The 27,618-nt window shown below is 42.3% G+C and overlaps 1 protein-coding gene and 1 long non-coding RNA gene across 3 annotated transcripts; one reads left to right on the top strand and one right to left on the bottom strand.

Annotated features, from left to right (window-relative positions):
- Positions 1 to 210: 210 nt before the first annotated feature.
- LOC146008546 (uncharacterized) lies at positions 211 to 22,678 on the top strand. Of its 2 annotated transcripts, XR_014444532.1 has the most exons (4): positions 211 to 294; positions 14,383 to 14,451; positions 18,172 to 18,306; positions 22,498 to 22,678. It is a non-coding gene; the product is annotated as an uncharacterized LOC146008546 (long non-coding RNA). The 2 variants fall into 2 exon arrangements; XR_014444533.1 differs by lacking the exons at positions 211 to 294; positions 14,383 to 14,451 and adding an exon at positions 17,493 to 17,606.
- On the bottom strand, positions 11,173 to 17,432 carry FOXJ1 (forkhead box J1). Its single transcript, XM_083147942.1, has 3 exons — positions 17,249 to 17,432; positions 14,830 to 15,373; positions 11,173 to 13,130 (listed from the first exon to the last, which is right to left on the bottom strand). Exons 2-3 carry the CDS (start codon positions 15,340 to 15,342, stop codon positions 12,321 to 12,323), a joined length of 1,323 nt encoding a protein of 440 aa, XP_083004068.1. The 5' UTR covers positions 15,343 to 15,373; positions 17,249 to 17,432; the 3' UTR covers positions 11,173 to 12,320.
- Positions 22,679 to 27,618: the final 4,940 nt, after the last annotated feature.

Genomic DNA, 27,618 nt, shown 5'->3' with positions numbered 1-27,618 from the left:
TTCTAATTACGTTCTATAGAGCAGTGGTTCTCAACCTCGGTCCTCAAGTAGCCCTAACAGTGCACTCATTACTCACTGACAATGCAGACCTGCAATCCATACAATGTAGGGGGTACTTGAGGACCGAGGTTGAGAATCACTGCTATAGAGCACCCAAGCCACCAATGATATAAGACCTAATACCTATCGACCACACTTTTTAACCAACAGAGGATACCAATTTAACAAGGCCAGTGTCAAGATCAAGACTTTCAAGACCAAAGAAATCAACTTGACCCGATGTATAATCTCGAGGTACTTATAATTAAGGGACAAAAGAAGACCTGATTTAACCTGGAGTTGGTGGAAAGAAAAGGGGGGTTATTCACACCTGATTGCTGCTGTGCAAAATTGCAATGTCCTGCGATCAGATAGCCACCACCTTACCTGAGTGTAATATATCTCTGATTGTCAAACAGCGTCCAATCCATTTGCACCTCCCCATCGAATGATTTTTCCACTCTGTGTGCAGTCTGTGTGTAACCCTGATCCTTCCACAAATCTTCGCAGTCACAGGCTGATCAAGCCCGGAGCTGACATCACACGCCCTTCCTGAAAGCGCCTGGGCACGCCTGCATTTTCCTGACAATCCCCCAAAATGGTGACTTCCTGTCAATCAAACTGCAGCCGGGTTGCATATAGATTAGCCGCTGAGTTTTGCCGCTTGGTGCCATCACGCACTGCAGCACAGACGCATGCGTAGTTGCCGTGTGAATTTGCACAGCAGCGATCAGGTCTGAATAACCCTCAATATCTCTTGCAGTGAGAGAATATCAGTTAGTATAGAAAGTTAGGTACTTATGTAGTATCTGGACGCCCGATTAAAAAATCGAGTCCATCGCATCACATCGCATGCGACCAAATCGCATGCGATGCGATGGACCCGATTTTTCCATAGGATTCAATGTTAAAATGGACTGAGTCCATTTTAACATAGGATTCTATGGGAAAAAGGGTCCTTTTCATTTCCCCACTATCCAACTATGCATGGAGTTGGATATAAACCTGTGGCGAGCGTAGCGAGCCACCGAGCCCGAAGCGTGGCGAGCGCAGCGAGCCCCGAGAGGGGATGCGGAATACTTTTTAACGAATCCGCGTCCGCTCGCCACGCTTCGGGCTCGGTGGCTCGCTACGCTCGCCACAGGTTTATATCCAACTCCATGCGTAGTTGGATAGTGGGGAAATGAAAAGGACCCTTTTTCCCATAGAATCCTATGGAAAATCGGGTCCATCGCATCGCATGCGATTTGGTCGGATGCGATGCGATAATCGGGCGTCCAGATACTACATAAGTACCGAAAGTTACCATACGCAAGTGATGTCTGAGTTGCACATAATGCTGAGGTTCATGTTATGTATATTTCCTAAATTAGGTTTATTTATGGATTTTTAATCTTCAAACCCAAAAGAAATAAAATAAGAGGTAGACTGAGGAGATATGATCAGCACATAGAAATCCAAGTATTAATACCTGCAGTAGGACTGTGATACATATAAAGAGAAACACATGTAAAGGGCATAATAAATGTGTTAGAAACAGGACCTAATAAACAGGTGCCGATTCAGACCCGCTCGTTTGGGTCCGAATTCAACCCCATATCCGATGGTTGGGAGTTTGCGCATATGTGTTTATGCGCATGTGCAAACCCAGGAACGGCTTTGTCAAGTATCGCACTCACGAGCCGTTCGCTCCAGTGGGGGTGGACGGGGGCGGACACGAGGCTGGAGCAGGAGGACGCCCAGTGTTCTATGGGCATCCCCATTAAAATGCTGGGTTTTCCCCTGGGAACTCAGGCAGGCCGATGTTTGCTTGCGTCAGATGGCTGATGTCACCCGCCCCCTTTCCGGTGATCTCAGTTCTGGCTGACTTTTATTACAGAAGGGGAGAGAAATTGGCAAATGAATTGTCTCCCCTTCAGCCGCATGCAATGGAATTTTTTCTCGAACACATCCCCTTGCATGCTAGCGAGGGGATGCGGGCAGCGGAGCGATGACCTGTTCGCTAGACAGTTGTTGGGTAAAGTGTCCACAGTTTATATTCCTGCAGGCAGAGAGAGCTGGGGCATGGCCAGCGGCTCACAGAGCTCTGGCCATGCCGCCAAAGCGGCAAAACTGCCGTATATAGGTATATACGGCCTGATTCAGACCTGATCGCTGGGCTGCAAATCTACGGATCACCTTGCAAACAGCCAGCAATAGCCACCCATTGCTGGCTTCGTTCGGAAGGGGACCTCGTGCATGAGCACAGGGTACCGTGTGCATGCGTGGTCATTCGGCAGCCCAGAGATAGGATCTGAATTGGGTCTAAATGCAGACCTGATCACAAAGCAGGTTTTTTCTCAAATGGACAAAACCATGCTGCACTGCAGGTGGGGCAGATGTAACATGTGCAGTGAGATTTTGGTATGTTCAAAAAAATGAAATCTAAATTGTAGTGAAAAATGAAAGCAGCCGGCATTCCTCCCAACAGTCCCGATTACCGCAGGAATGTCCTCTGAGTCATGCCCCGATAGCGTCAAAATGGGGGCGTGGCCTCAGTATAGGCCATGCCTCCTTTAATTAGGCCACACACCCCGAAATTTCCGACGCACCCCCGGGAGTGCATCCCTGTGTTCCTCCTCTGTCTCCCTGTAAGTTGGGAGGTATGATTAACCTACCTTCCACAGAAACAAATACACACATATAGAGCAGGCATAATTTTTGTGGGAGCACAACCCTTATTGCAAAATCCGTGTGATGATGATTAATGCTCCTCATTGGCTGATATCATCATGACATTCTCCACCAATTTTGCTTCATACTTTTGTATTGTGACTGTAGGAAAGGGTTGCCGACTTTTTGAATCTCCTCTCCGGGAGCGTGACATCATTAAGCCCCGCCCCCATGGTGGGAAATGACCCGATTTGCCGATCACCGCCGAGGGGGCACGGCTAAAATGATGTGATTCTGCCACTTTAGCCCTGCCCCCTCATCGGAGATCGGACAATCCGGTTATTTAAACGCCGTGGTCAGGGGTGAGATAGCCGGAAACAGGGGGGGGGGGAGCAGGGGTCCCCCAGAAACTGGGAGGGTTGCCCACCTTTCCGGGAGGCCGGGAGGGGGACCCAATTTTCGGGATTCCGGGAGGGTAGGCAACCCTGCTGTAGGATATGTATTTTTTCTCAGCTTTTGCCTTAACACCAATATGCCAATGAGCAGAACACATTGCGCCCAGTCATGGTAAGCCAACATCTGGGGGGGGGGGGGGGGGTCCAAGAGCAGCATTTAATTAATATCTCTACTAAACCAATGCAACATTTCATTAATAACACTCATATATATCATGCTGGCAGCATGTGAAGTGGTTCCCATAATTATGTGTAATTATATTACACCAGACCCATCGTGCATACTTTTGTGTCTGTTTTCAAACGCTTTTAGCATCTACAGTTTCTAAATTAAACAGCCTTATATGAAGTGCTCAATTTTAATGTTGCCGTATTTGTTTTCTCAGAATTCAGAAATAGACCCAATACTAGAATTTATTTTATTGTATTAAAACCAGAAATCAGGATAATGTATTATGTGATAATTCTGTACTACTTTGTTCTTTGGTGCAGTAGTTTTATGTTCTGCATTACCGTGGTACCCTGATGTGTACCGAGGACATTTGCAGAGGGCCTGATTCAAAGGTGCATGCAATCAGGGGCGGTTTGAGCCACCAGGCTCCTGGGTCAGTTTCCTCTGGCCCGGGACACAGATGTGCCTTGCGCTCCTCTCAGACTTCCCACAGCCCCTGGCCCCAGCAAAAGAGTATGTGATGTGTGCACTGTATGGTATATAGTTGTAATACAGCGTTTATCACGTTTGTGTCATAATAAAAAGGAGTATTTTCGTTGAAGTTCAGAACATGGGGTACTGAAATAAGTCCTCTTGTTCCTCTTTTTATCTCTTTGACCGAGCAACTAACTGCCAGTGACTGACAGAATGACTGTCCGTGACTGTGAAACTGACTATCCACCTGTCTGTGGGACTGACTGTGACTGTGGCCTGGACTAAACTGAGAGATCACACTCAAGGTTCTTCTGCCTGCCATTTTTAAATCATGAGGGGGATAAGTGTGTTCTAACTGTTTTTCTGACCCCCGGACAGTGGTTTTTGCAGTGGCAAAAAGTTGCTCCATTGCGTCAAAAGTGCGGGCACCCCTGAATCAGGTCCAGAATCACAACCCTGTCCGCAACAGTTTGAGTATCCCTTATCCAAAATTCTCGGGTCCAGAAGAATTTTGGATAACGGATTATTCTGTATTTCAGAATATTCTTATATTTCAATGTGGTATCTTGAGATATCTTGCATTTATGTTGTATAAACACATCAAACACATGAAATACTCACAAATATATTATATTTTTGCATGAAACAAGCAAGGTTTCAAAACATGGAACAAAGTTTGTGTACTATCGCAGGCACTGAATTTGAAAGCTAAATAACTATTTTCCTGCACATATTTAGTGCCAGTTATATGTCATGTTCCTGTTAGTGCCAGTTATATGTCATGTTCCTGTTAGTGCCAGTTGGAAAAAAAAAACTTTGGAAACTATGGTTTTCGGAATCATTTGGATAACAGATAACCATTTTCACTCCTTGGCCCGTCACTGTGATCAAGGCATCATGGTCACAAATAAAATGTAGTAGATTGCTGAGCATCATACAGTTCATATTAAAACATCACCCGATAATGTTTCTGACAAAGAGGGTTATTCAGACCTGACCACCTGGATGATAATTTGCAGACCCCCCCCCCCCCCTCTATCTTAAAGATCTGGAAATAGATTAAACAATGCTATTGTTGTGCACATGTAAAATGGCTACACATTACACAAACATCATTTAGCCTTTACATCAATTATTTACGATAGGATTGTTTCCTATTTCTTTCCAAAAAAAAGTCTACTTCTGTTTGTTTACTATAAAACCCTGGTTCTTTCCAGTGCTCCCATGACCTTTCCATGTGAATATCAATGTCACATGCGGTTCCTTTTGCCTCACTGACCCCCAACCCTTGCTTCTGAGGTCATGCAGACTACTATACTTATTCCCACTCCTCTATGGTAGGATTTAAACCTCCGTTCTAACGTGATTTCCCACATTTCTCTGGCAACCGTCTTTGTGTTCTCCCCCCCTGCCCCCATTTAACACTACCTCATTTAACCCTCACCTCAGAACTGCCAGTAATCTCAGATCTGGCATTAACACTTGCCCTGCAAGAGACATATGTCATCATCATGTATATTAATTTGCCCCTGGAATGGTGCAACAATTTAGCCATATTTTGTTTATTTGACCAAAACTGATATAAAAAGGATATTATTATACGTTGCCAAACTACAGAGTGAAAACTTATAAATTCTACCAAACTTTTTATATTATATTTTATTTAGAAAATACATAAACTGATCCTTTATTTGGTTGGTTGCCAGTGTTATTGCTTTAAAACCTCTGCTTTACAGCACTGAAATTAATAAATTGCTATAACCTGGGAAACTATTTTTGTTGGCTAAGCATTATAACATCGTTATGTGGAGGATTGAGGATTAATATATTTGATAGTGGTTTCCAAACTTTATTAAATCATGGTGCCTTAGAACAGTGGTTCCCAACCTCGGTCCTCAGGGACCCCCAACAGTGCACGCTTTGCAGGTGTCCTCACAAAATCACAGGTGAAATAATTAGCTCCACCTATGATTTTAAATGTGCCAGTGAGTAATTAGTGCACCTGTGTATCTGTGAGGTGACCTGGGAAACATGCACTGTTGAGGGTCCCTGAGGACCGAGGTTGAGAACCACTGCCCTAGAGCACAAATTCTCAAACTTGGTCCTCAGGACCCCACACAGTGCATTATGCTGGTCTCCTCACAGAATCACAAGCGAAATAATTTGCTCAACCTGTGGAACTTTAAAATGTGTCAGTGAGTAATGAGTGCACCTGCCGGGTGACCTGGAAAATGTCATGAGGACTGAGTTTGAGAACCCCTTCCTTAGCGTATCAGCATTTTTTTTACACAGCACCCCTAGGATAAAAGTTTTGGGAAGAAAAATATTAAATTAAGTACATTGCGCCTACCTGTCAACATTACTGTGAGTTATGTGGTGGTATACAATTGTGCTTCTGATCGTACACATGTGTAATGATTAGCAGCTACTAGTTCTGGTTTTGCCTATTACTTTGATCATTATAATTTGATTTGGTCCTGGACCACAATCCGAGTCACCCCTGCAAGAGCGTGCCTAAGCACACAGTTTGGGGACAACTAGAATATGCCAATTATTTTTACAAATTCCTAAGACTACTGAATAATTTAGAAATCATTTGTTTTGGTTCCTGAATTGGTTGAAAATGTTTTGAGATTTCTTAAGGGATGGCTAATTTTTTCCCAATTAAGAAAGAATTGGTGGATTTGAATTTGGCTGTGTTAGCAAAAACAGGCTAATAATAAATATCTTTATAGAAATATTAGAGTGCGCAATAGTAATTAGGTCAGCCACCCAATTTATTCAATGTATCAAATATGCCTCAATTTAGACAATAGTCAACAACATAGGATAAAGTATACTTTTAATATATACAATTAAAAAACAAGTACAAAACAGAGATCATCCGACACATTCTCAAAATTGTAGGCAAAAATACAGATTCCTTATAGAATACAGTTTTTCTAGATAAAGTAACAAACGCGTTACATTTTATGACTTCATCAGGGGCATATCAAATGGACAAATTGTAGAATAGTAACTTTGCTGGACATCTGTGTTGCCCTTGAAAGTGTATATAATAAAAGATCCTTAGGATCATGTAAGTTTAAAAGAAGACCAGGACTGTATTTGTCTAAATCATTTTCCAAAGGGGCAACAATACTGACCAACTTTGTCCTAATGGGAGATCTCCTATCCAGCTCATCCACCAAGTGATAGTGCCTTTTAGAGGTGCTGCCTCTATATTTCCCTGTTCCCCAGAACACAGCGCAATATTGAGACATATTTTTTCTAATAATAAATAAGGTTAATAATATTTCATTTCAAGTCTCACTAAATATGTGCTCTTTATATACTCATTTTAACAATAGTCACTACAAATTTTGATGATTGTCTCTTTTATTTTTTAGGTGTGTTGATCGTAATTAGTTTAAGTGTTAGGGAATTTGCAATTAAAGTGTTTATATTTTAGTTTGTTTATATATTATATCAGGTTTCACCAATTTATTCATATAACTTAATTGACATTTCTATTTGGATTATTGCAGGAGATACATTTTCAGTTTGATTTTAAATGAGAAAACAACAAATGTTTTTATTTCAATTTTGTATTTGTAATTTTACAATAGTAGACAGTGACAAAACTAACTGGGTAACAACAGACAGACTTATTTATTTATTATTATTTATTTATTAACAGTTTCTTATATAGCGCACACAGATTCCGCAGCGCTTTACAAAGCATAATTAGGAGCAAAAACACATATCAAATTACAGTACAAGACAGTTTAGGACAAGTACATGGTAAATATTGATAGTTGCATCAGGGGACAGGACACTGAAGCAATCATCAGGGTGGCAGAGGTTTATATATTCTAAGAAAGGCACAAGAGGAGAGAGTGCCCTGCCTGTGAGAGCTTACATTCTAAAAGGGGAGGGTTAGACAGACAGGGGTGACACAGAAGGGAAAGAAGTGGGCATAAACAGTAGGTTAGGATGAGAGATGGTCAGGTTTTATGCAGGAGGGTGGGAAGAGGTCAGCTTAGTATCTGATATTTTAAGTCTAAAAAAGCGCTGGGTCATCCAGGAGTAGATAGCAGAGAGACAGTAGGAGATATGAGTGAGGATGGAAGGAGAGAGATCATTAAAGGAGCGGTAGATTTTAGTATTATCAGCATATAGGTGATAGTGGAAGTTAAGTGAGCAAATAGGCTCACCCAGAGAGGACATATAGAGATAGAGAAGGACCAAGAATAAAATGATGGGGGACACCTACTATCAATGGAAGAGAAGAAGTGGTGAAGTCATTAGAGGTACAGCTGGGCATTTTCAAAACAGACAGTGCAAATACAAGCATTAACAGTGATATTCAAAGTTTTAGCAGTTGCAGAAATGGTGATAAGCTGGATGAACAGTCAGATAGCCAGGAGTAGTATGTTGTATGAAGTGAGCTCACTCAGGGCCTTATTTTGGTTCATTCTTTCTGACAAAATCCTTCTTAGATGGGCAAAACCATGTGCACTGCAGGTGGGGCAGATGTAACATGTGCAGAGAGAATTAGATTTGGGTGGGGTTTTACTTCAAAGTGAGATCTATATTGAAGTGTAAAAAATAAAGCAGTCAGTATTTTCCCTGCACAGAAACAAAATTACTCACCCAAATCTAATTCTCTCTGCACATGTTACATCTGCCCCCCCCTGCAGTGCACATGGTTTTGTCCATCTAAGAAGGATTTTGTCAGAAAGAATGAACCAAAATAAGGCCCTCAAAGCAGTCCCTTGGTTTTCTGAGTTGCTGTAGTTTCTGTTTTTCTGAATCACTTTGATATCAAGATGTTAAGTTGGTTGGCAGTTTCTGTCCAGTTTACAGACTTGGAGGTAGGAGAGCCCTGCTGCAAGCTTACAATCTATAGGGATATAGGAAGGAAACACAAGGACAGGCACCAGTAAAAGAATAGCAGTCCCACCAAGTTACAAGTCCACAAGGGAAGCTATATAATACATAAGTTCCTCAGAGGGTTATGCGTGTAGAACTTAAATATGATAGGCTTGCCTGAAGAGGTGAGTTTTCAGGGAACACTTGAAAGTTTGGAGGCTAGTGGAGAGACTTATTGTGCGTGGAAGGGCATTCCATAGGATGGGAGCAGCCCGATGAAAGTCCTGTAATAGTGAATGGGAGCTAGGGATCCGTGCAGAAGAGAGACGCAGATCTTGTGCAGAGCGGAGTGGTGAGGTGGGAGATATTTTGTGATAAGTAGAGATATATGCTGGTGCAGTATGGTTAATAGCTTTATATGCGAGTAGAAGTGTTTTATATTGAATACGGTAAGATACAGGCAACCAATGGAGGGACTGGCAGAGCGGATCAGCAGACGATGAGTGTCTTGCAAGGAAGATCAGCCTAGCTGCAGCATTTATAATGTATTGCAGTGGTGAGAGTCTGTTCTTGGGAAGACCAGTTAGGAGACTATTGCAATAATCAATGCGAGATATAATGAGTGCATGGATAAGAGATTTAGTAGTGTCTTGTCTGAGATATGGTTGTATTTTGTATTTGTTTTTAAGATTTCAAAGTCATTTGGAGACAGATTGAATGGGACAGTTCAGAGTCGAGGATGACCTCTAAGCAATGAGCTTGTGGGGTACGGTAGATTGTCGAGTCAACAGCAATGGAGATATCAGGATGGTAACTGTTCTTCTGAAAATATGAGTTTGTTTATTTAATTATTAATAACACTGCCATTACACAATTCTTTTTTGTACATATGACACTTTATTACATTATTATTTGTGTGCAATAAGGGTCATTTGAAAAAAAAATGAGTGTCAACATCTCTATGAGGGATGTGCAAAATATCCGCCAGAAATGCCAGCGTTGCTCACATTTGTTATATCAATTCAGATAAAAAATGATTATATTGTTTATATAAGCTAAACATTACAGGTCATTATGATGAATAAAAATGTTTGCTTGACAATTTTCACACCAATTTTGACAAATTCACTTGGCACTCAATGTTTTTTGCAAGCAGTGCTGACTGCTTATTGTCACAGCTCGCAGGGTCAGTATTTAACTGACCCCCTGCACCCGCTGTTTCCACATCGCTAGCTTTTTGCAGCGATGGGGAAATGGCATGTACGGCCTCTAAAACAGCGAGGTGAGCGGCTAAATGCATGGAGCACTAGCCACAAGCCTCGCTGTTTGGAGGAATCCTCTCCGTCATCTGACAGTGAGGATTCCCCTGGAACGTAGAATCGGGTGAGCCCCTGGCATCGGGGTTAAACGGCGAGGGTCGTTAGTTTTCAGCTGTTCACCTCCCTCACCGGCCGCATTGATTATGGCCCAAAAGGTTAACACTGTCAAGTCACATCTTCCTTTATGCTAAAGGAACATGTAACTTTATGGAAGATGTAACTTTATGCTATCCATATACTTGGGGTTAAGTGTCTTCATTTGTGTTAGTGTAAATGTGATAGATGCAACATTAGATGTGTCCAACTGAACATACATTGGGGAAAATTGGAAAGATGGGAGTTCTATTTCAGATGAGATGTTGCTAAGAGCAACCAATAAGATACTATCTATTATCTTCTAGAAGGTGCTAAATAAATAAATAAGAAGTCGATTTTGATTGGTTGCTCATAGCAACATCCCATGTGAAATATAACTCCCATCTTATGGTGTGTACACACGGTCGACATGCTGCCGTGCGATGCGAGTCCCGATCTGATGACATCGGGACTCGCATCGCACGGAAGCATGTCAACCGTGTAAGAACATGAAGGAGAGCAGAGGACAGTACCTGTCACCAGGGTGCCGGGATGTCAGCGTGCTGCGACACCCGGGGCTGCGGCACATCAAACAGCTTCCCCCCCCCGCCGTGCAGACATCAGGCCACACCCCCCGCCCTCCTCTTTAGGCGGACTTCTTCTGGGTCATCAGCCCTGCAGCGCAGCCCCAGGAGAAGCCCCTCTCCCTCTGGCCGCCGGAGCTATAGTGAGTATTCAGGCACAAAGACTATATAGTGCAGATCTGCACTATATAGTCTTGGCTACCCTCACTATGTCGCTGCCGATTTGCGCTCACTCGGGAGCGCGCATCGGCAGCGCATCGGGCTCGCAAGCCCTGAAAAGTACACAATCGGTATACGATATGGCTTCCGATGTGCACTATATCGTCAACATCGGAAGCCATATCGCACCCGTGTGTACACACCTTTAGTAAATTTCTCCCATTATGTACATGTTACAACTTTCTTATGTGCCTTGATGCAGATTCAGATCCCAAAATGGTACAATTGTAAAGGAGTGAGTGCAAAGTATAAAAAAAAAAATATGGCGCAATAAAGACACAAACATTCCTTTGCTTTCAGTTTGAAAAATACATTTATTTATTTGCACAGGAGCAAACGCAATACACCTTCAAAGTCCATACAAGTGTGATTTTTATGGTTTCCAAACTTCCCAGTATCCAGCTCTGATTCCCACCAGATTCGGAATTGCATAACAATGTTTAAGCCATTGAAATAGGCAGTGAACAGTCATAAACTCCTTATTGTTCACTGAGACCAATTCTATTCAAACGCACACACACATCCACGCACACATACACACTTGTTCCCCACCCATGTATTGTACAACCCATTGGATGGATACCTATTTAACTCTTAACACTAAAGAAGCATGCACCACACTGAGGACTCTGGCAGCAAAGGATTAATATGTATTCCCAAAGAAGTATTATTATATAACTCTTTCAAAATGCTAGCAGCACCCGCACATGTTACACCCGCTATATACATCTTACACGTTTCTTCTGCCACCAAATCAGATTCTGCGGTTTTGCAGCCCATAAAATAAAGTAATAGAGCTAGGTCAATCGCTGGCCATGCTGCCAGATCACAATGTAGAATTCTGTTGATTTTTTTTTAAAACACATCCCCTCTCTGAAAATTAAAAATATATATATTTATGTATTAAGAAAAAGAACAATGATCACAAATCAGAATGGAAATTAGAAACAGCCCTAAATTCTGCCAAGGGCACACAATGCTCATAGTGGCCAAGAATATTCTAGATGAGGTCAGCTGGAGAGCGCACATTGCACATTATGTTGCTATATATATATTGCTCATATATCACTGTAAATGATATCACATATATCTTACATAGGCTCGCCATAGAAGACCACACAGTCAGGAGAAAACAAATACAGTTTTTCAAAGTAGTTCCTTTTTGCTTTACTCTGTAGAAAAATAAGTACAAAAGTTTTTTGTTTTTTTTTTGCTTTTTTCATCTCTTTACTAAGTACTGTACTTTCATTAAGGGCGAGAAGAAAAGTGTCATTTTTGTGTCCAGAGTTCATGCTGTCAATGAGACTATTTCTCTCTGGGTATAATAAAAAAGGTATTCTATACTGGAGGCTCCCTTTTAAAAGACATGTAAACGTCCGAACTCTCTGCTCCTTTAAAGTTCAGTTAGGAGTATTCATACAATCTTCTTGATATTTATATATATTTAGTCTCTAAAAAGTTTGATATGGCACTTTTATTATAAATAAGAGCCCATGGAATTCCAGTCGTTGAGTCCTGGAGGGAACTCCTCATTGAGATCAAACAACTGGTCTAGGTTGGTAGAATTAGATAGGAAGTCATTCTTGCCCTCATCCCATGGGTGCTGGAGGAAGGAAGTAGCCAGGAATGTCTCATCAAAATCCAAACTGTTTTGAGTTGCTACTTGGTCGTGTCCCATAGGATACCATTGCTGGGGGCAAGTAATGTGCTTACCATGGACTGTGAGATCAACAGACTGGGTGACCGGGCTTAAAGGAGGTGTAACCTCCAGGTCTTCAAAGGAAGAGAAATTTGATTCACTGAGATTTGAATCAAATATGACTTCCCAATCAAAATCACCTTTCAGTGGTCCAAATTCTGTCTGGTCATCTTGTGCTAGCATAGGAGAACTGGACATACGGGGAGCCTTTGACATTCGTTTAGGCAATGGCTGTTTGCGCTTATGACCTTTGCTATCTGTGACATTCCAGACATGTTCACTGGCAGAATTCCAGTTTTGTTCACTTGTGGCTTCCTCAAATTCCTTCAGTAGTTGGTAGGACTTTGAGTTCACATTTAATGGCCAAATGGAACCCAGATTACTGTCAGAGGAAGCTGTGGACTGTGCACCAGCAAAAGCTGGATGAATCTGGACAGGTGGCAACCGTCGCTTCTTAATGGCGCCATTCATGAGGCGATCGGCGTACTGCGGGTCAATCTTCCAAAATCCTCCTTTTCCAGGTTCGTCTTTCTCCCGAGGAACTTTAATAAAGCACTTATTCAGTGAAAGATTGTGTCTTATGGAGTTCTGCCGAAAAAAGGAAACAGTCACAAGTCAATAACAGTTTTTGTAATAGCAATTTGTGAATTACTTAAAAAAAAAAAAAGCCTTAATATAAAAATTTACATCTTTACCATAACTATTCTTGATTCTTAAAATATATAGAATATTAAGAAATGTTAGTGAAATCTAAAATTCTAATAGAAGTAAAATGTGAATGCAGAAAAAGTTGGATTGTGTGTTTATAGGGGCTCTATAAGCTAATAAAAATACAAAACATCACCTCCCCTGTCTCTATTCAGGGAAAAAATGCAAGTGACCTTTCCAGAGGACTCCAGCTTTCGGGAAAGGGTATAAAAGGAGGGTGTAAAAAATGGTGTGTGCATTGTAGAAATGATGGTGTATCCCACAAACATATTTTGACTAGTACAACCATTGATTAGCCTTTCTCTGCTAGTGTTGTGGGTCAGCAGTAAATTTTGTTATGCTAAAAGTCGAACAGGCATAGAAATGGTTACGTTTTATCCCCCCAGCCCCCTTTACCCCAGCCACAGGGATCCCGGATCTTCCTGATCCGCTATTTACTGTTTAATGAAATTTAACAAGGGGGAGAACAAACTACGCAGCCCCCCACCTCCCTTTTTCTATTCATCTCCCTCCCTTCTTGTACTCTGGATGCTTATTGCTTGGCCAGTTAAACATATTTATCATTCTTGCCTCAGCAGTTTCCATCCTCACCACCTGTGTTTGTCCCGCCCCCCACTAACGTTTAATTAAACCAGTAAACTCTCAGACTAGCTGTGGGAGTAGTTGTATTCTCTTCCTCCAGGAAAGTTTATTATCAGGGATACCAGCTTTCATGCTATAACCCAAAACAGATAGATAGATAGATAGATAGATAGATAGATAGATAGATAGATAGATAGATAGATAGATCGTATTCAGTTAACATTACAAGGAGAGGTTAAAATGTTTAAAGTAGATGGGAGGGCTTCCAGCTACCCACTTTCCGGTAATCTCCTCCTCCCATCTGACTGGACAAGAATTTGCCTATAAACCAGTCTTGTCTGGTCCCTCCTAAAGGCCATCCATTACTAAGGGACAATGGGGTGTCAGGGCCACACAGATTCTACAAAACAGGGGGTGGGAAGAGGCCTGACATCCTCAGACTAATAGTACACTGATATATGACAGTGTAGTTACTGACCCTGCATAAGAACCTGCAGTAACCTCCCACTATTATATGTGTTATATTGTGTTCCCTATTTTTTTTTTCTAGATTCCAGGACGTTTATCTTCAACAAATGATTGAAGGAAAGAGTTCCAGAGTTATTGAAGAATTGGAGGGGTTAATATAACATTAGTGATGCTGTGGGATGCAGAATGTACAAAATAGTAACCCAGGAGTCACAGAACCAAAGACTAATTATACACAGGGGACAATGCGAGAGGCAGAGAGCTGTCGACTGCATGCCTTATTGCCGCAGAACTACAAAGGCAGCATTGGTGACAGGTTTACAGGGAGAGGCCATCATTAAGATAAAGTGGAAGCAGATTTATGTATGAGAGGATATAGGCTCATTTAGTTATGCGCACCATTCATGTACACCAAGGGCACATTTTGTCTGTAACATATTTCATATCATATTTTCCCTTCTAACATTTGTCATGTGTTTCTGGCATCTTTACCCTGCACACCAAGTCCCAACCTTTATCCATTAGTTACCTGCCAGGTGGGGTCTGCATGTCGGAAATAGCAGAAATTGTCTGTGATCCACTTATAGATGGCAGAAAGTGTGATCTTGGTCTTCTTGCTTGCCTGCATTGCCATGCATATGAGAGTGGCATATGAATATGGTGGCTTAACGTGCGGATTGGTCTTGTAGTCAATCTCCTCCATGGGTTGAAGTCCCAGGTGGGCCGTACTTGAGGTAGAAGAGGATGTGGGTTTTCCTGGGGTGTGTGGCATTCCTAAACAGGCAGGATCAGCAGCCAGTGGGGAGCAGGGGGCAGCAGAACCTTGTAGGTGACGGTACCCGTGAGGCTCTCCAGATGATGAAGAGGTCCTGCCCACATTGGCATTCATGATAGAGAATTCTTGTAGCCATTGAAGACTGGTCAGACTGTCATCCAGGTTCACTGAATTAGAAAGGGGATCATGCCCCATTTCTCCTTCAATCTGGTAGGTCAGCCAGTTATCTGCCATGTCTGAAGGGATCGCAATGGGCAGGTCAAACATTCAGGAAGCCGCAGGGGTCCGCAGACTCGTCCTAAAACACAATAACATATGTTATAGAAATAGACACTTTGAAGCCAGTAAATATTACTTATTGCTTGTTGGTAAATTTCAGCGGCTATTATGGGTGTGGCTGTATAATGAAGTTCACATGCTTCTAGAGTTATCCTTATCATTGTATAAATCTACTTAAATATACAGGACTGTATTTGGGGTACAGCTAAATCACTGATCACAGGTTAATAATATAGAGATAAGATGTTTTGTCTGAAGGAATCAACAGGTGGAGGTGGTTTCTGTAATGGGACAAGTTGATAAGATCTAGAACTCTCTAACTATTAATGTAAAAGTTATGTGGCATACACTATGGGGATTATACTATAGAATAAAGAAGACAGTATGGTAATGGTGTGACTAATTACATCACATTACTTGCAGAAGCCAAGAAATAAAAATGAGAGCCTAACATATCTACAAAAAAGGCTAACTCCAGTCCATATCCAGTACTAGAAAGGAAGTTAGATATTGGACAGAGAATGTGGTCCTACATAAATAAGACAATAATACCATGATATCAAAATCCATTATGTCTCTCACTATAATGCTAACAAAGGGCCAGATTCTCTAAAAAGTGATAAAATGGAGAGTGATAATCAGCTCCCGTCTGACATTTTTCAAACACAGTCTGTGACATGGCAGGTAGGAGCTGATTGGCTGGCTGTTTATCACTCTCCATTTTATCGCTTTTGAAGCTTAGAGAATCTATCTCAAAATTGTATCAATCTAACTAATTGTTTCCTTCCATACTGAGCTTAAAAACTATTTTTAAGTGACTTACACCACTATAAATCCAGGTTGAATAGTCAACACTAGCCAAACCACACAAGTCAGAAAATAAATAGCATGCATGGGTTGTTATCAAGCACTGAGAAATATACAGCTGCTATAAACTCTAAATAATGAAATGCTATAAACATTTTGATACTGTAACCATTTTTATATATACAGTAAATATTGCTGCTTTATAGAGCTATTCTAGCCTCAACAGAGATAATACAGCCACATTCCAATGAATGATACATAAGGGCAGGTTTTATCAATGGTTAGAGAGAGATAAAATGGAGAAAGGTGTAGAGAGATAAAGCACCAACCAAATAACACCTTTAATTTTTAAAACACTGTCTGTTAAATGATAGAAGCTGATTGGTTGAGATTGTATCTCTCTCAAAGCATTGATAGATCTGCCTCAAGTATCTGCACCGTGAATTAAAAATAATGGTAGAACTATCTCCCAGTCACTGTCAGAGAACCATATGCGTTGTGGTAAGGACAGCAGCGGGTGAAAATCCTATAACCAATATACATTCTTATGTACATTAAAAAAAAAACCATGGATATGAAATATTAAAACAATGTGAGTTATATTTCTGGGTTGTTACCAACAAGAAGTGTGCCAGTGCTGCAGGCTGTGTAAAGCTGGAGAGTGACATAAATTACAAAACAAGAAGGCTGATCTGGTACAACTGTGTACTGGGTAATGCCCAGCTGATTATGCCAAGTTGGTTTCTATAGTACTTTAGTGCTGAAAGCCTCCAACTTTTTTTCTTGATTTCAAGAGTAGGAAAGGAACAGAGCTGCTGAGTGAGGAAGACCCTGATTCAAATTCACTGCACGTTTGCCTACACACAACCCCTCAGCCCATGCCAAGCCCTGGGTGCCCAGCACATGCCCACCCATCATCCGGGGAGGCCATAGCAGCTGGCAGATGGGGTATAAGCAAAAAGATTTATAATCAGCCACAAACATCTGACCCACAGCCCATTTCTATTATGGCAATGTGAGAAGTTATGTAACAAGATGAAAAGTTATCAGAGGGTGCAGGGGGCACATAGCAATGACTTATTCCTACCTGGTTGACAGAGGATCAGGACGCAGCAGAATGGTCAGGAAGCTTCTAGAAGCCGCAGCAGAAACCGCAGTGAGCCTCAGATGAGTTATTGCCCTGCCAGCTCTTTTCTTATCTGCCCCCCCTGTCTCTGCTGCCAGGCATTAAGTACCAGCGGTTCTGAAAGGCTTCTCGGGGCACCATGGTGACGCCCCGCCCCGGTAAACAGCTTTCAGCGCGCAGACTGGCTGCTGAGTCACCATAGAGACCGGCCCCTCCCCGCCATGCTCAGTGCTGCTGAGGTGCCGCTCTCATTGCATGGGGCTGCCTGGTGTAGTGTATGGACAGGGCACAGAAAGGCAGAGCGAGGATGAGGTGCCAGGTGCATTTGCATATTTACACACCCCATCCTCCCGAAGTATTTACTTACAATGTGTGTGAAATGGCTGCTGCCTGCATAGCGGGGTAAATAAATAATAGTGCAAGATATCACAATATTGGTAATTCATTTCAGGTCTTTTACTGTAAATGCTCAGTGTCAGTGTGGGAAGCATCATGCTTTGCAGGAAAAGATATGTCATTGTGTTCATAATATCCAGAAACTTTGGCTTGAGGTCTCACTATACAGTGGCGTAAGTTTGTCCCAGTTGCCCGGAGGCAGGATAAATATTGGTGGCCCCCAAATACCTCAATCAGTAGGGTGTCTGTCACCAGTAAGACAGGTGACGGGTCTAATACAGGGTGTGACACTAGCAAAAATTATGTTTGGAGGGGGGAGTCAGCCACAGAAGTGATATCAACAGCTTTCAATTAAGTAATTCAAACATTCAGGGCATAAGGGGTGCCCACTTGGGAGCAGGAGCCCGGCGGCAGATGACTCCATTGCCTCCCAGAGTTACGCCTCTGTCACTATACTATAACTTTTGTTGTTGTTGTTGTCTGTGCAGATTATGATGTCACACGCTAGAAGTATAACGCACTATGCAAATCCAAACACACTTTGACGATGCCCAGACGTTTCAGGGGATAGTATGTGAAGTCAGCACCAGCCCCGATCAGCCTGTTTCTATCGCACCCACCAAGTAAGTCCTGCGCTATGCACAGACTTCACACACTGGAAAAATCATTTGATGATGGTGAGCGGCTTGCATATGGATTTGCTGCTATTGCACACCTTGCCCAGGGTGGGATGTCACTCTGGCTGGGTGGCAATTACCTGATCGCAGGGCTCTGCAAATAAGCAGCCCAGCGATTAGATCTGATCAACCCCATTAATCACAGAGTATATGGTTGTTAGGTCAACACATATTAGGTCGACATGCATTGGGTCAACCACTGAAGTTTGACATGGCTTAGGTCGACAAATGAAATAGTTGTCGGGGTTGGATGGTCGACACAAGCATTAGGTTGACAGTGAAAAGGTCGTTATGAGTTTTTCACGTTTTCTAATAGCTATGTGCCGACATGCGGTATATCATGCCCTACCATCCACTAGGGCGTGGAGGCCCCCTCGCCATGCTTGAAGCATGGTGAGTGCAGCGAGCCATGTGAGAGGACGCGGTACACTTTGATGTACTCCATGTCGACCATGTCAATATTTTTCGGAACAAAAAAACATGAAAAACTCATGTCAACCTTTTGACTATCAACCCAGCCATTGTTGACCTAATTCTTGTGTCGATCTATTGCATGTGTCGACCTTCTGTGGTTGACCTAATGCATGTTGACCTATTATGTGTCGACCCAATGACCCATTCCTATTTTGGGGCCGTTACGGTGAGTGGTGGCAAATTCGCAGGCATGTTGCAACCGTTTTTGGGCTATGTCTCTGACTATACCAGCAATCTTATATGCAGAAAACATGGCACCAGCGTCTTAGTTCCATAGCCATTCTGCATGACCATAGGGTTACTCAGATGGCTGATTATCATAGGATACTGTATGAGTGTGCTGTTGCGTTTGTACACAGGTGCTGCTGTTTACATTGCCGCTGGTGGGTGCCTCAATCCATTTCCAAGCAGTGGCATTAGCATATTTTCACACATAAATTGCATTAAAAAAATCACAGTTGCGATTACATTAGTGACTGCGGGTCCAGGTGCACTAATCTTCAAAAGTGATAAAATGGAGAGTGATAAACAACCAACCAATCAGCTCCTGCCTGGCATTTTCCAAACTCAGTCTGTGACATGGCAGGTAGGAGCTGATTGGCTGTCTGTTTATCACTCTCCATTTTATCACTTTTGAAGCTTAGTGCATCTGGCCCATCTGAATTAGGCTCTTCTGTACAGTCAGTCAGTAACCAGATAAAGTCATTTACCTGTATCGAGATTTATGGAGAAAGTTATGGGTGGTTTGTTGTAGTTCTCACTCATAATACTATTTATATATCCTTTTTAAAACCAAGCTGTGTTATATTCCTAGTGTCCCCCTAATATATATTGAAGTGAATGTTACACAAAAAACCAGCAGGATGGGAAGTTATTGATATGCATTCGTGGAGGCAGAGCAAAGTGGGGGCAGAGATTGTGCCCCAGTAAAACAATTTCTGCTAATGCAGTCATTGGCCTCTATTCTGCCTGGCAGTCGTAGTGCCCGCCCCTCTTCTTCTCTTGGTGACAGCCCTGTCCCCTCTGTGCCGTGGCATAGCAAAGGACCCATTCATTGGGGTTTTTTCCCATAGGCAAAATTTGGGATCTGAAAAGATCCCCCAAAATACTAGGGGAGGTGGAGGGCGGTGGTGGTTGGCAGTTTGCCAAAGCCTTGCCACTTATTTGCATAATAAGAGATTTCAAGCAGTTTACCCATTCAGTGCCGCTAAGAACTGTACCGTGGTCAACGATAGACAGGAAAAAGGGTTAACAGCAAATATGAATGCAGAAGTGTGTTCCCCCTGACTTTTAAAAAAACTAGTAAGACTACTTACTACACACTTATTACTATAAAAATAAAAAAATACAGTCTTTAATGTTGTAATTTAAATGAATTATAAACAAGCAAAGAATGGATGCTCTTGGTGGGCATCTTGGCTCACACTTGGCATATTTTACACTAAAAGTACACTTCAAAAGACCCCACTGTGAAGCCCCAGCAAAGGCATTGTGATCATCAGCTTGGGTATAATATTAGATCCAAGTGTTATCTCCCGCTGAATCTGCTGTATGTTCCCTCTCTCAGTGCTGGATCACCAACTCCAGGGCATTCCTACTAAGAGCCCTTTTATGTGTGTTGCAGTCCTGCTTACCCCCTGGGGATGATTTCTCTTACCTTGCATTGTTATCTAATAGCGGTAAAGACAGGTGCACTGATAACTGCTTGAGTACAGTATGTTCATGTAAGGTTACAGCTAAGCTTTCATGTGTTGTTTGTAAAGTTTTGAAACACATAGATCAGCTGTAAATCGGTTATTGAATGCGCTAATATGGAATTCCACTGCACTGACCAGAGGCCGTGCTGGAAACAATGTTTACAATTCAAGTAGCTTTATTGGAACTATTAGGTTTTGTTTAACATGTAAAGTGCACAAGAGTGTACATATACTGCAATTGGTTCTCCACTAGTTGTACTTTCTCTAAATTAACTTTATTTACTTGCCAAATTATATCAATTACAGCCAATCAATTCTCCCTTAATAGAGAAATGGATTATTGTACAACATAGGTTGGAAAAAAAGGTGGAATATTAAATTGCTCACTAGCAATAGACAAAATAATGTGAAATGTGAATAATAACTTTAAGAGGAATATATATATATATATATATAGTTCTGCACTGCACGTTTGTTTCTTAGCCTGGTCAGTTGTCCTGAGGAAGGGGCGCAATGCCTCGAAACTTGTCGACACTTACAAGCTGACTCTGTTTTACACGTTTGTTATGATTTGAATACAGTTCACCACGTTGTTTGAGAGTGCCGCCTTCTGTCTTCTTTTGTTTGGAACTCCGCTTCCTTGTACCTGGAGATACGCTGCTATAGTTAACTTCTGGAAGGCACCTCATCTGAATTAACTCTTGTTGTACCAAGTGCCAGTCCGCTGTCCACATATATATATATATATATATATATATATATATATATATATATATATATATATATATAAAGCAAAAGGGAGTCCAGGCACTCACAAACAACAGACAGCAACTCCGGTGCCTTTCTGTCCCCAAACGGGGAAAGATATAACCAGGTAAGGTAGACGGCACTCTGGAGATTTTGTAGAGGCTGCACGGCGGCAGATCAAAAAGTAAATCAAGAGGACAAAAAGTCGGTCTGTGTGTCAACGTTTCGGGTAATCACCCTTTATCAAGACATGTCTTGGTTATATATATATATATATATATATATATATAGAGGTTCTGTGAGTCTGGCACTCCTATGTAACCTTGAAGTAGCTGCAGCCGGTGCCTTCACAAGGGAATGGATAGAGGCTTTGTGGTGCGGCACTCGTAGCTTGATAATTATTGGCAATAAATACTCCGTACAACGGGATAAGTGATCAACGTTTCAAATAACGTGTATTTGTCATCAGGATAAAGCTTTATCCTGATGACAAATACACGTTATTTGAAACGTTGATCACTTATCCCGTTGTACGGAGTATTTATTGCCAATAATTATCAAGCTACGAGTGCCGCACCACAAAGCCTCTATATATAGGCCAAACCATACGTCCCTTCCGCGACAGGATGGCGCTCCACCGGTCGGCAATTAACCTCTCTCTACGAGGGAAGGTGGTTGACCAGCCGGTGGCTCGCCACTTTAAGGCCATGGGTCATACCATCGGTGACCTCAAACATTTTATCATCGATGGTGTCCCTGACTCACTCAGAGGTGGCAACAGAGCCAAAAAACTATTGATTAAAGAATCCGAATGGATTTTTCGTCTGAACACCATCTCCCCCAAAGGTCTGAATGAAAAGATTAATTGGAACAGTCTTATGTAATTCCATTGTTTCCGATTTTTTCTCTGTGCTATAATGTTTAATTGTTCAATTTTTTGATGTATCACTTGCTCACGAAGTAGTATGATTTGCTGCTGGATTGATGCAGATCTATGGTAATCGGTGAGGGAAATTGCATGATGTGTGGTGGGGCTGCATATGAGCGAAAATACCATCTTTGCTCTATGCGACCGGAAACACCGTCAGCATGACCTTATCCGTGTCCAGATTTGCATATCAGCGGCACATCGTCTCTCTTCCTTTTTTTAGATATATGTTATGTTCCATTTTTGTTATGTTTTTTGTCATGTTTATATGTTTTTATTGTTGTCTTTCAGCCCCGGGTGCCCGTTCTGTCTGGTTCAATGGGAGTGATCCAGCACGAATCTCAAGCGGCAGTTCACTTCCTGGCTCTTGGAACGCAAGCTACACGTTGCTTAGCAACGCTAGCCAGGCACCCCGAGACGGAAGTGCTGCGTGATGACTTCCGGGCGGCGACTCCGTGTATCCAGCAGCGCGTGAGGCTCCGTGGGTTTGTGAGTATAAAAATGTGTCTTATGTATGTTTTCATTGCTGTAGGAGTGGGCTGAGGAAGGGGCTCATACCCCGAAACGTCCCCATTCAATACAACATTTTTTTACTTGCATGAAACCGTCTCCTGAGTGCCATTTGTCTGCGAGGATTTGGATTGTTGTTTATTCATTAGAGGCACCGGGGGCAAGTTGCTATTTATTCACTTGGAGTGCCGGCAGATATTGGACTATATTTGTTGTGCTGGTTTTGGCCAGCATCGGTTGCAAGGCACCCCTGATTTAAAATCCGGCTATATTTGTATTATTGTTGGCTTGAAGACCTACTGGACCTTTTTATACGACCTGCCGTAAGTTGAACTGGCCGTTACATTATACCATCACCATGGATAATGCTAGTGGAACTGTGACAAACGATATGGCTGGCTGTCGTATTCTTAATATTCCTGCATGTGATACCTTCACGTTTTCCACAGTTGAAATTGGAAACATTTTGTTTGCACACGATGACACTACAGCAAATCCCTCATTTAACATGGAAGAGATTTATCATCAGCTGTTCCGCCTGAGAAGACGTGAAACAGACTTTCTCCTCCATGGGACATCATTGTCCGATTATTTCCGGAGTAAGCATATTCCGAGGGGATTCAGAGTGCGCAATACACCGACCATTGGGAGACATAACCTGGATTTTGTTAAAAAATGGATCGGGATTCTTAATCATTGTTCATTAGACCTCATGGTCTTAGTGATTGAGGAGGCCGGTCGGGAACTACAAGTCACCAAAAATAAAATTGGAGACCTCTTAAAGGAACACAACTCCATGCTATGTGATCCTGTAAATGCGGCATGGATTGAGAAGCTTGAACTTCAATGTCTCACTAACTAAAACGATCTACTCAAATTCAAACACAATAAGCAGCGTACCGTTGAGGCCGATTACGAGGAAAATAGGGTGTATGGTTGGCTAGCAGGTACAAACTAACGCCAGCCACGTGACGAGATGAGACGTCGCCCTTGGACCAAAAGAGGTCAAAAGAATCGGTCACAACGTGATACTGCTGCAGCGAATAACGACAGCGATTTTATGATTTCTGACTCGGATGATGCCATCAGTTCCCAGGATGTCCCTTTAGGCCAGGCTTCTGGGACATCTGGAAATACCAACAGAAGGCGCCCACCCGTAGGGGGCGCCAGAATAAACGAAATAAGGCGAAATCCATCCAGAGCTGTCGACAAGAGACCGCTATAATGAATTTGTCTAACCGTAAGTTGACTGACATTGAATTGAATGTTTTAAGTAAAGGATTGACTTTTGTTCCGACCAACCTCCACGATCCCTTTAGTTGGAAGTGTGACCAACACAAGTTGATGCGCAAACTGCACTTGAAAGAGCATTTTCAGACTAAACCTGATGCTATTCCTGTGGGTCCTTTGGACAAATTTATGATGAGTTACCCTACATCTACATTTGATCCTGTTTCAAACAATGCGGCCCTGCGTACTTTTGGGAGATTATTGGACGATTCGGTCATTAAATACACAGGGGCACCAGCAAAATTTAAGAAAAATTTGTCACCAGCCGAATCTCAAGCCCTTAGCCAACTGGGCACATACGAGGATATCGTCATTAGGCCCGCCGATAAAGGCGGGGCCATTGTGGTCCAGAACCTGACAGATTATCGTCAAGAATTGTATAGTCAGCTGGCTGAGACGGCGGTATACAAGAAATTGCCCAATGACCCGACATCCCTTTATAAGCGTGAACTACATGACATCCTGAAAAACGCCATGAGGGATGGTAAAATTTCGCCCAAACTATTAAAATCCCTGTACAATGAGTGCCCACTTGTCCCTGTTTTATACTCATTACCCAAAGTCCACAAGAATGCAGTACACCCTCCCGGACGACCCATTATAGCTGCCCGGGACTCTCTATACCAGCCGGTGGCCAAGCTGCTGGATTTTCTATTGCAGCCCTTGTTACCCTTGAAATGTACATTTCTGAAGGACACTACCAGTTTTCTTCATTTGTTGGAGGGTATAGGTACATTACCGGAGGGGACCCTGATGGTGTGCTTAGATGTCTGCAGCCTTTATACCTCCATCCCACATGATGGGGGTATAGAGGCAGTCAGGGCATTTATTACTGAATATCTGGATCCATCCTTGCTGGACCATGATTTATTTATGGAACTAATTGTGCTGACCTTGAAGCGCAATTATTTTTTATACGATGGGGCATACTACTTACAACAGAGGGGATGTGCCATGGGGTCTGCTGTGGCTCCATCCTTTGCTAATATATTTATGTTTAGCCAGGAACAAACTACTTTCTTTGATAAACCAGATGTTAGTCAACACTTACGTCTATACACCCACTACATAGACGACATTTTTGTCTTGTGGACGGGTGGTGAAGATCTATTATCTGCTTTGTTACTTGACATTAATGCCAGTGAATCCCCAATTAAGTACACAGCATCTTGGAGTGCCACTTTGGCTAATTTTTTAGATGTAAGTGTAACAATCTGTAATAATACCATTCATACAGACGTTTATCTTAAGGACGTGGAGCGCAACAGCTTTCTGATGGCATCTAGCCATCATCCCCCTGCCCTTAAAAGAGGGCTGCCATTGTCTCAAATGATCAGAGTTAAACGGATCATAAGTGACTCTGGTAAAGTTGAAGCAAGACTCGATGCCCTCATCGAGAAATTTATTGCCAGAGGCTATGACCTTACGGTGTTGCTTCAGCAAAAACAGCAAGTTATGAGAATGTCCAGATCTCAATTGTTAAGACCGAAACAACGGGATACCACATCGGTACTCCCATGGTCCACCACGTTTTCGGTAGCCAGTCCCATCATTAGGCATGCTACAAATGCCTTATGGCCTATTGTAAAAACTGACCCTGACCTCCCTGTTTTAAGAAACATCAGACCAATGGCTGCCTTTCGTAGAGGCCCCAACCTCAGGGATAGGTTGGTAAAAACTGATGTTACTGGGATGGGTATCCCCAAGCCACCCAACACTTATGTGAAACCCCCGGGCTGCTATAGTTGTTGGTCCTGTGAGACATGTAAACACATGGTTAGTTGTAAAGACTTTAAACATCCTCATTCTTTAAAAAGGTTTCAAATTAGATCTGTCTTTACCTGTAAAACCACACATGTGGTGTATGCCATAGTTTGTCCTTGTGGCCTTTTCTATATAGGCCAAACTATACGTCCCTTCCGCGACAGGATGGCGCTCCACCGGTCTGCAATTAACCTCTCTCTACGAGGGAAGGTGGTTGACCAGCCGGTGGCTCGCCACTTTAAGGCCATGGGTCATACCATCGGTGATCTCAAACATTTTATCATCGATGGTGTCCCTGACTCACTCAGAGGTGGCAACAGAGCCAAAAAACTATTGATTAAAGAATCCGAATGGATTTTTCGTCTGAACACCATCTCCCCCAAAGGTCTGAATGAAAAGATTAATTGGAACAGTCTTATGTAATTCCATTGTTTTCGATTTTTTCTCTGTGCTATAATGTTTAATTGTTCAATTTTTTGATGTATCACTTGCTCACGAAGTAGTATGATTTGCTGCTGGATTGATGCAGATCTATGGTAATCGGTGAGGGAAATTGCATGATGTGTGGTGGGGCTGCATATGAGCGAAAATACCATCTTTGCTCTATGCGGCCGGAAACACCGTCAGCATGACCTTATCCGTGTCCAGATTTGCATATCAGCGGCACATCGTCTCTCTTCCTTTTTTTAGATATATGTTATGTTCCATTTTTGTTATGTTTTTTGTCATGTTTATATGTTTTTATTGTTGTCTTTCAGCCCCGGGTGCCCGTTCTGTCTGGTTCAATGGGAGTGATCCAGCACGAATCTCAAGCGGCAGTTCACTTCCTGGCTCTTGGAACGCAAGCTACACGTTGCTTAGCAACGCTAGCCAGGCGCCCCGAGACGGAAGTGCTGCGTGATGACTTCCGGGCGGCGACTCCGTGTATCCAGCAGCGCGTGAGGCTCCGTGGGTTTGTGAGTATAAAAATGTGTCTTATGTATGTTTTCATTGCTGTAGGAGTGGGCTGAGGAAGAGGCTCATACCCCGAAACGTCCCCATTCAATACAACATTTTTTTACTTGCATGAAACCGTCTCCTGAGTGCCATTTGTCTGCGAGGATTTGGATTGTTGTTTATTCATTAGAGGCACCGGGGGCAAGTTGCTATTTATTCACTTGGAGTGCCGGCAGATATTGGACTATATATATATATATATATATATATATATATATATATATATATATATATATATATATATATATATATATATATATATATACAGGCTCTTGAGAAAGGGAGACCGAAACAGGCTGTTGAGCCAGTTAGTTGCACAGTGTCAGTGGGCACCTGTTGACATGATGTCTGTCCAGGATTGGATAAGTAACCCTACTGCTTAAAACTTGACTTGCAATATGTTGCCATGTGTTTGATGCACTACTTTTTAGAATTTTCATAAAATGGATTTTTTTCTTCAATTTCCTATGGTGTGCGGATCTCTATTTCCTTAGTACATGCTAGTGAGGAATGCAGTATATATATATATATATATATATATATATATATATTGGTTTTGGTTGATTGATCTACAGTGTCTAGATAGACAGTCAATAGGTCTACCCCAAAAGGCTGGCATGCAATAGGTCAATGGGTCAACATGAGTTTAGGTAAAAAGAAAAAATAATACGGCTTGTTCTTACTTCACCATCCATAGGCTGAAGCATGGTGAGTGAAGCGTACCATGCTAGGGTGCAAGTTATACTAATTGGGGGTCCATGTTGACAGTTGTCGACATTGACACCATAAAATCTGAAAAACTCATGTCGACCTTTACATATGTCGACCTTTGAACCCTGTAGACCTTTTGAC

Source organism: Crinia signifera, chromosome 6 (assembly GCF_055691185.1).
Source record: "Crinia signifera chromosome 6, ASM5569118v1, whole genome shotgun sequence".
NCBI lineage: Eukaryota > Metazoa > Chordata > Amphibia > Anura > Myobatrachidae > Crinia > Crinia signifera.
The sequence above is the reverse complement of the archived record's forward strand: the minus strand, read 5'-3'. Positions and strand labels throughout refer to the sequence as shown.

Coding starts and splice junctions, on each gene's coding strand:
- FOXJ1 (XM_083147942.1), bottom strand. CDS start 15,342: ATGTTTGACCTGCCCATTGCGATCCCTTCAGACATGGCAGATAACTGG. Junction 13,131..14,829: donor ATGCAGACCCCACCTGGCAG/GTAACTAATGGA, acceptor TTTTTTCGGCAG/AACTCCATAAGACACAATCT.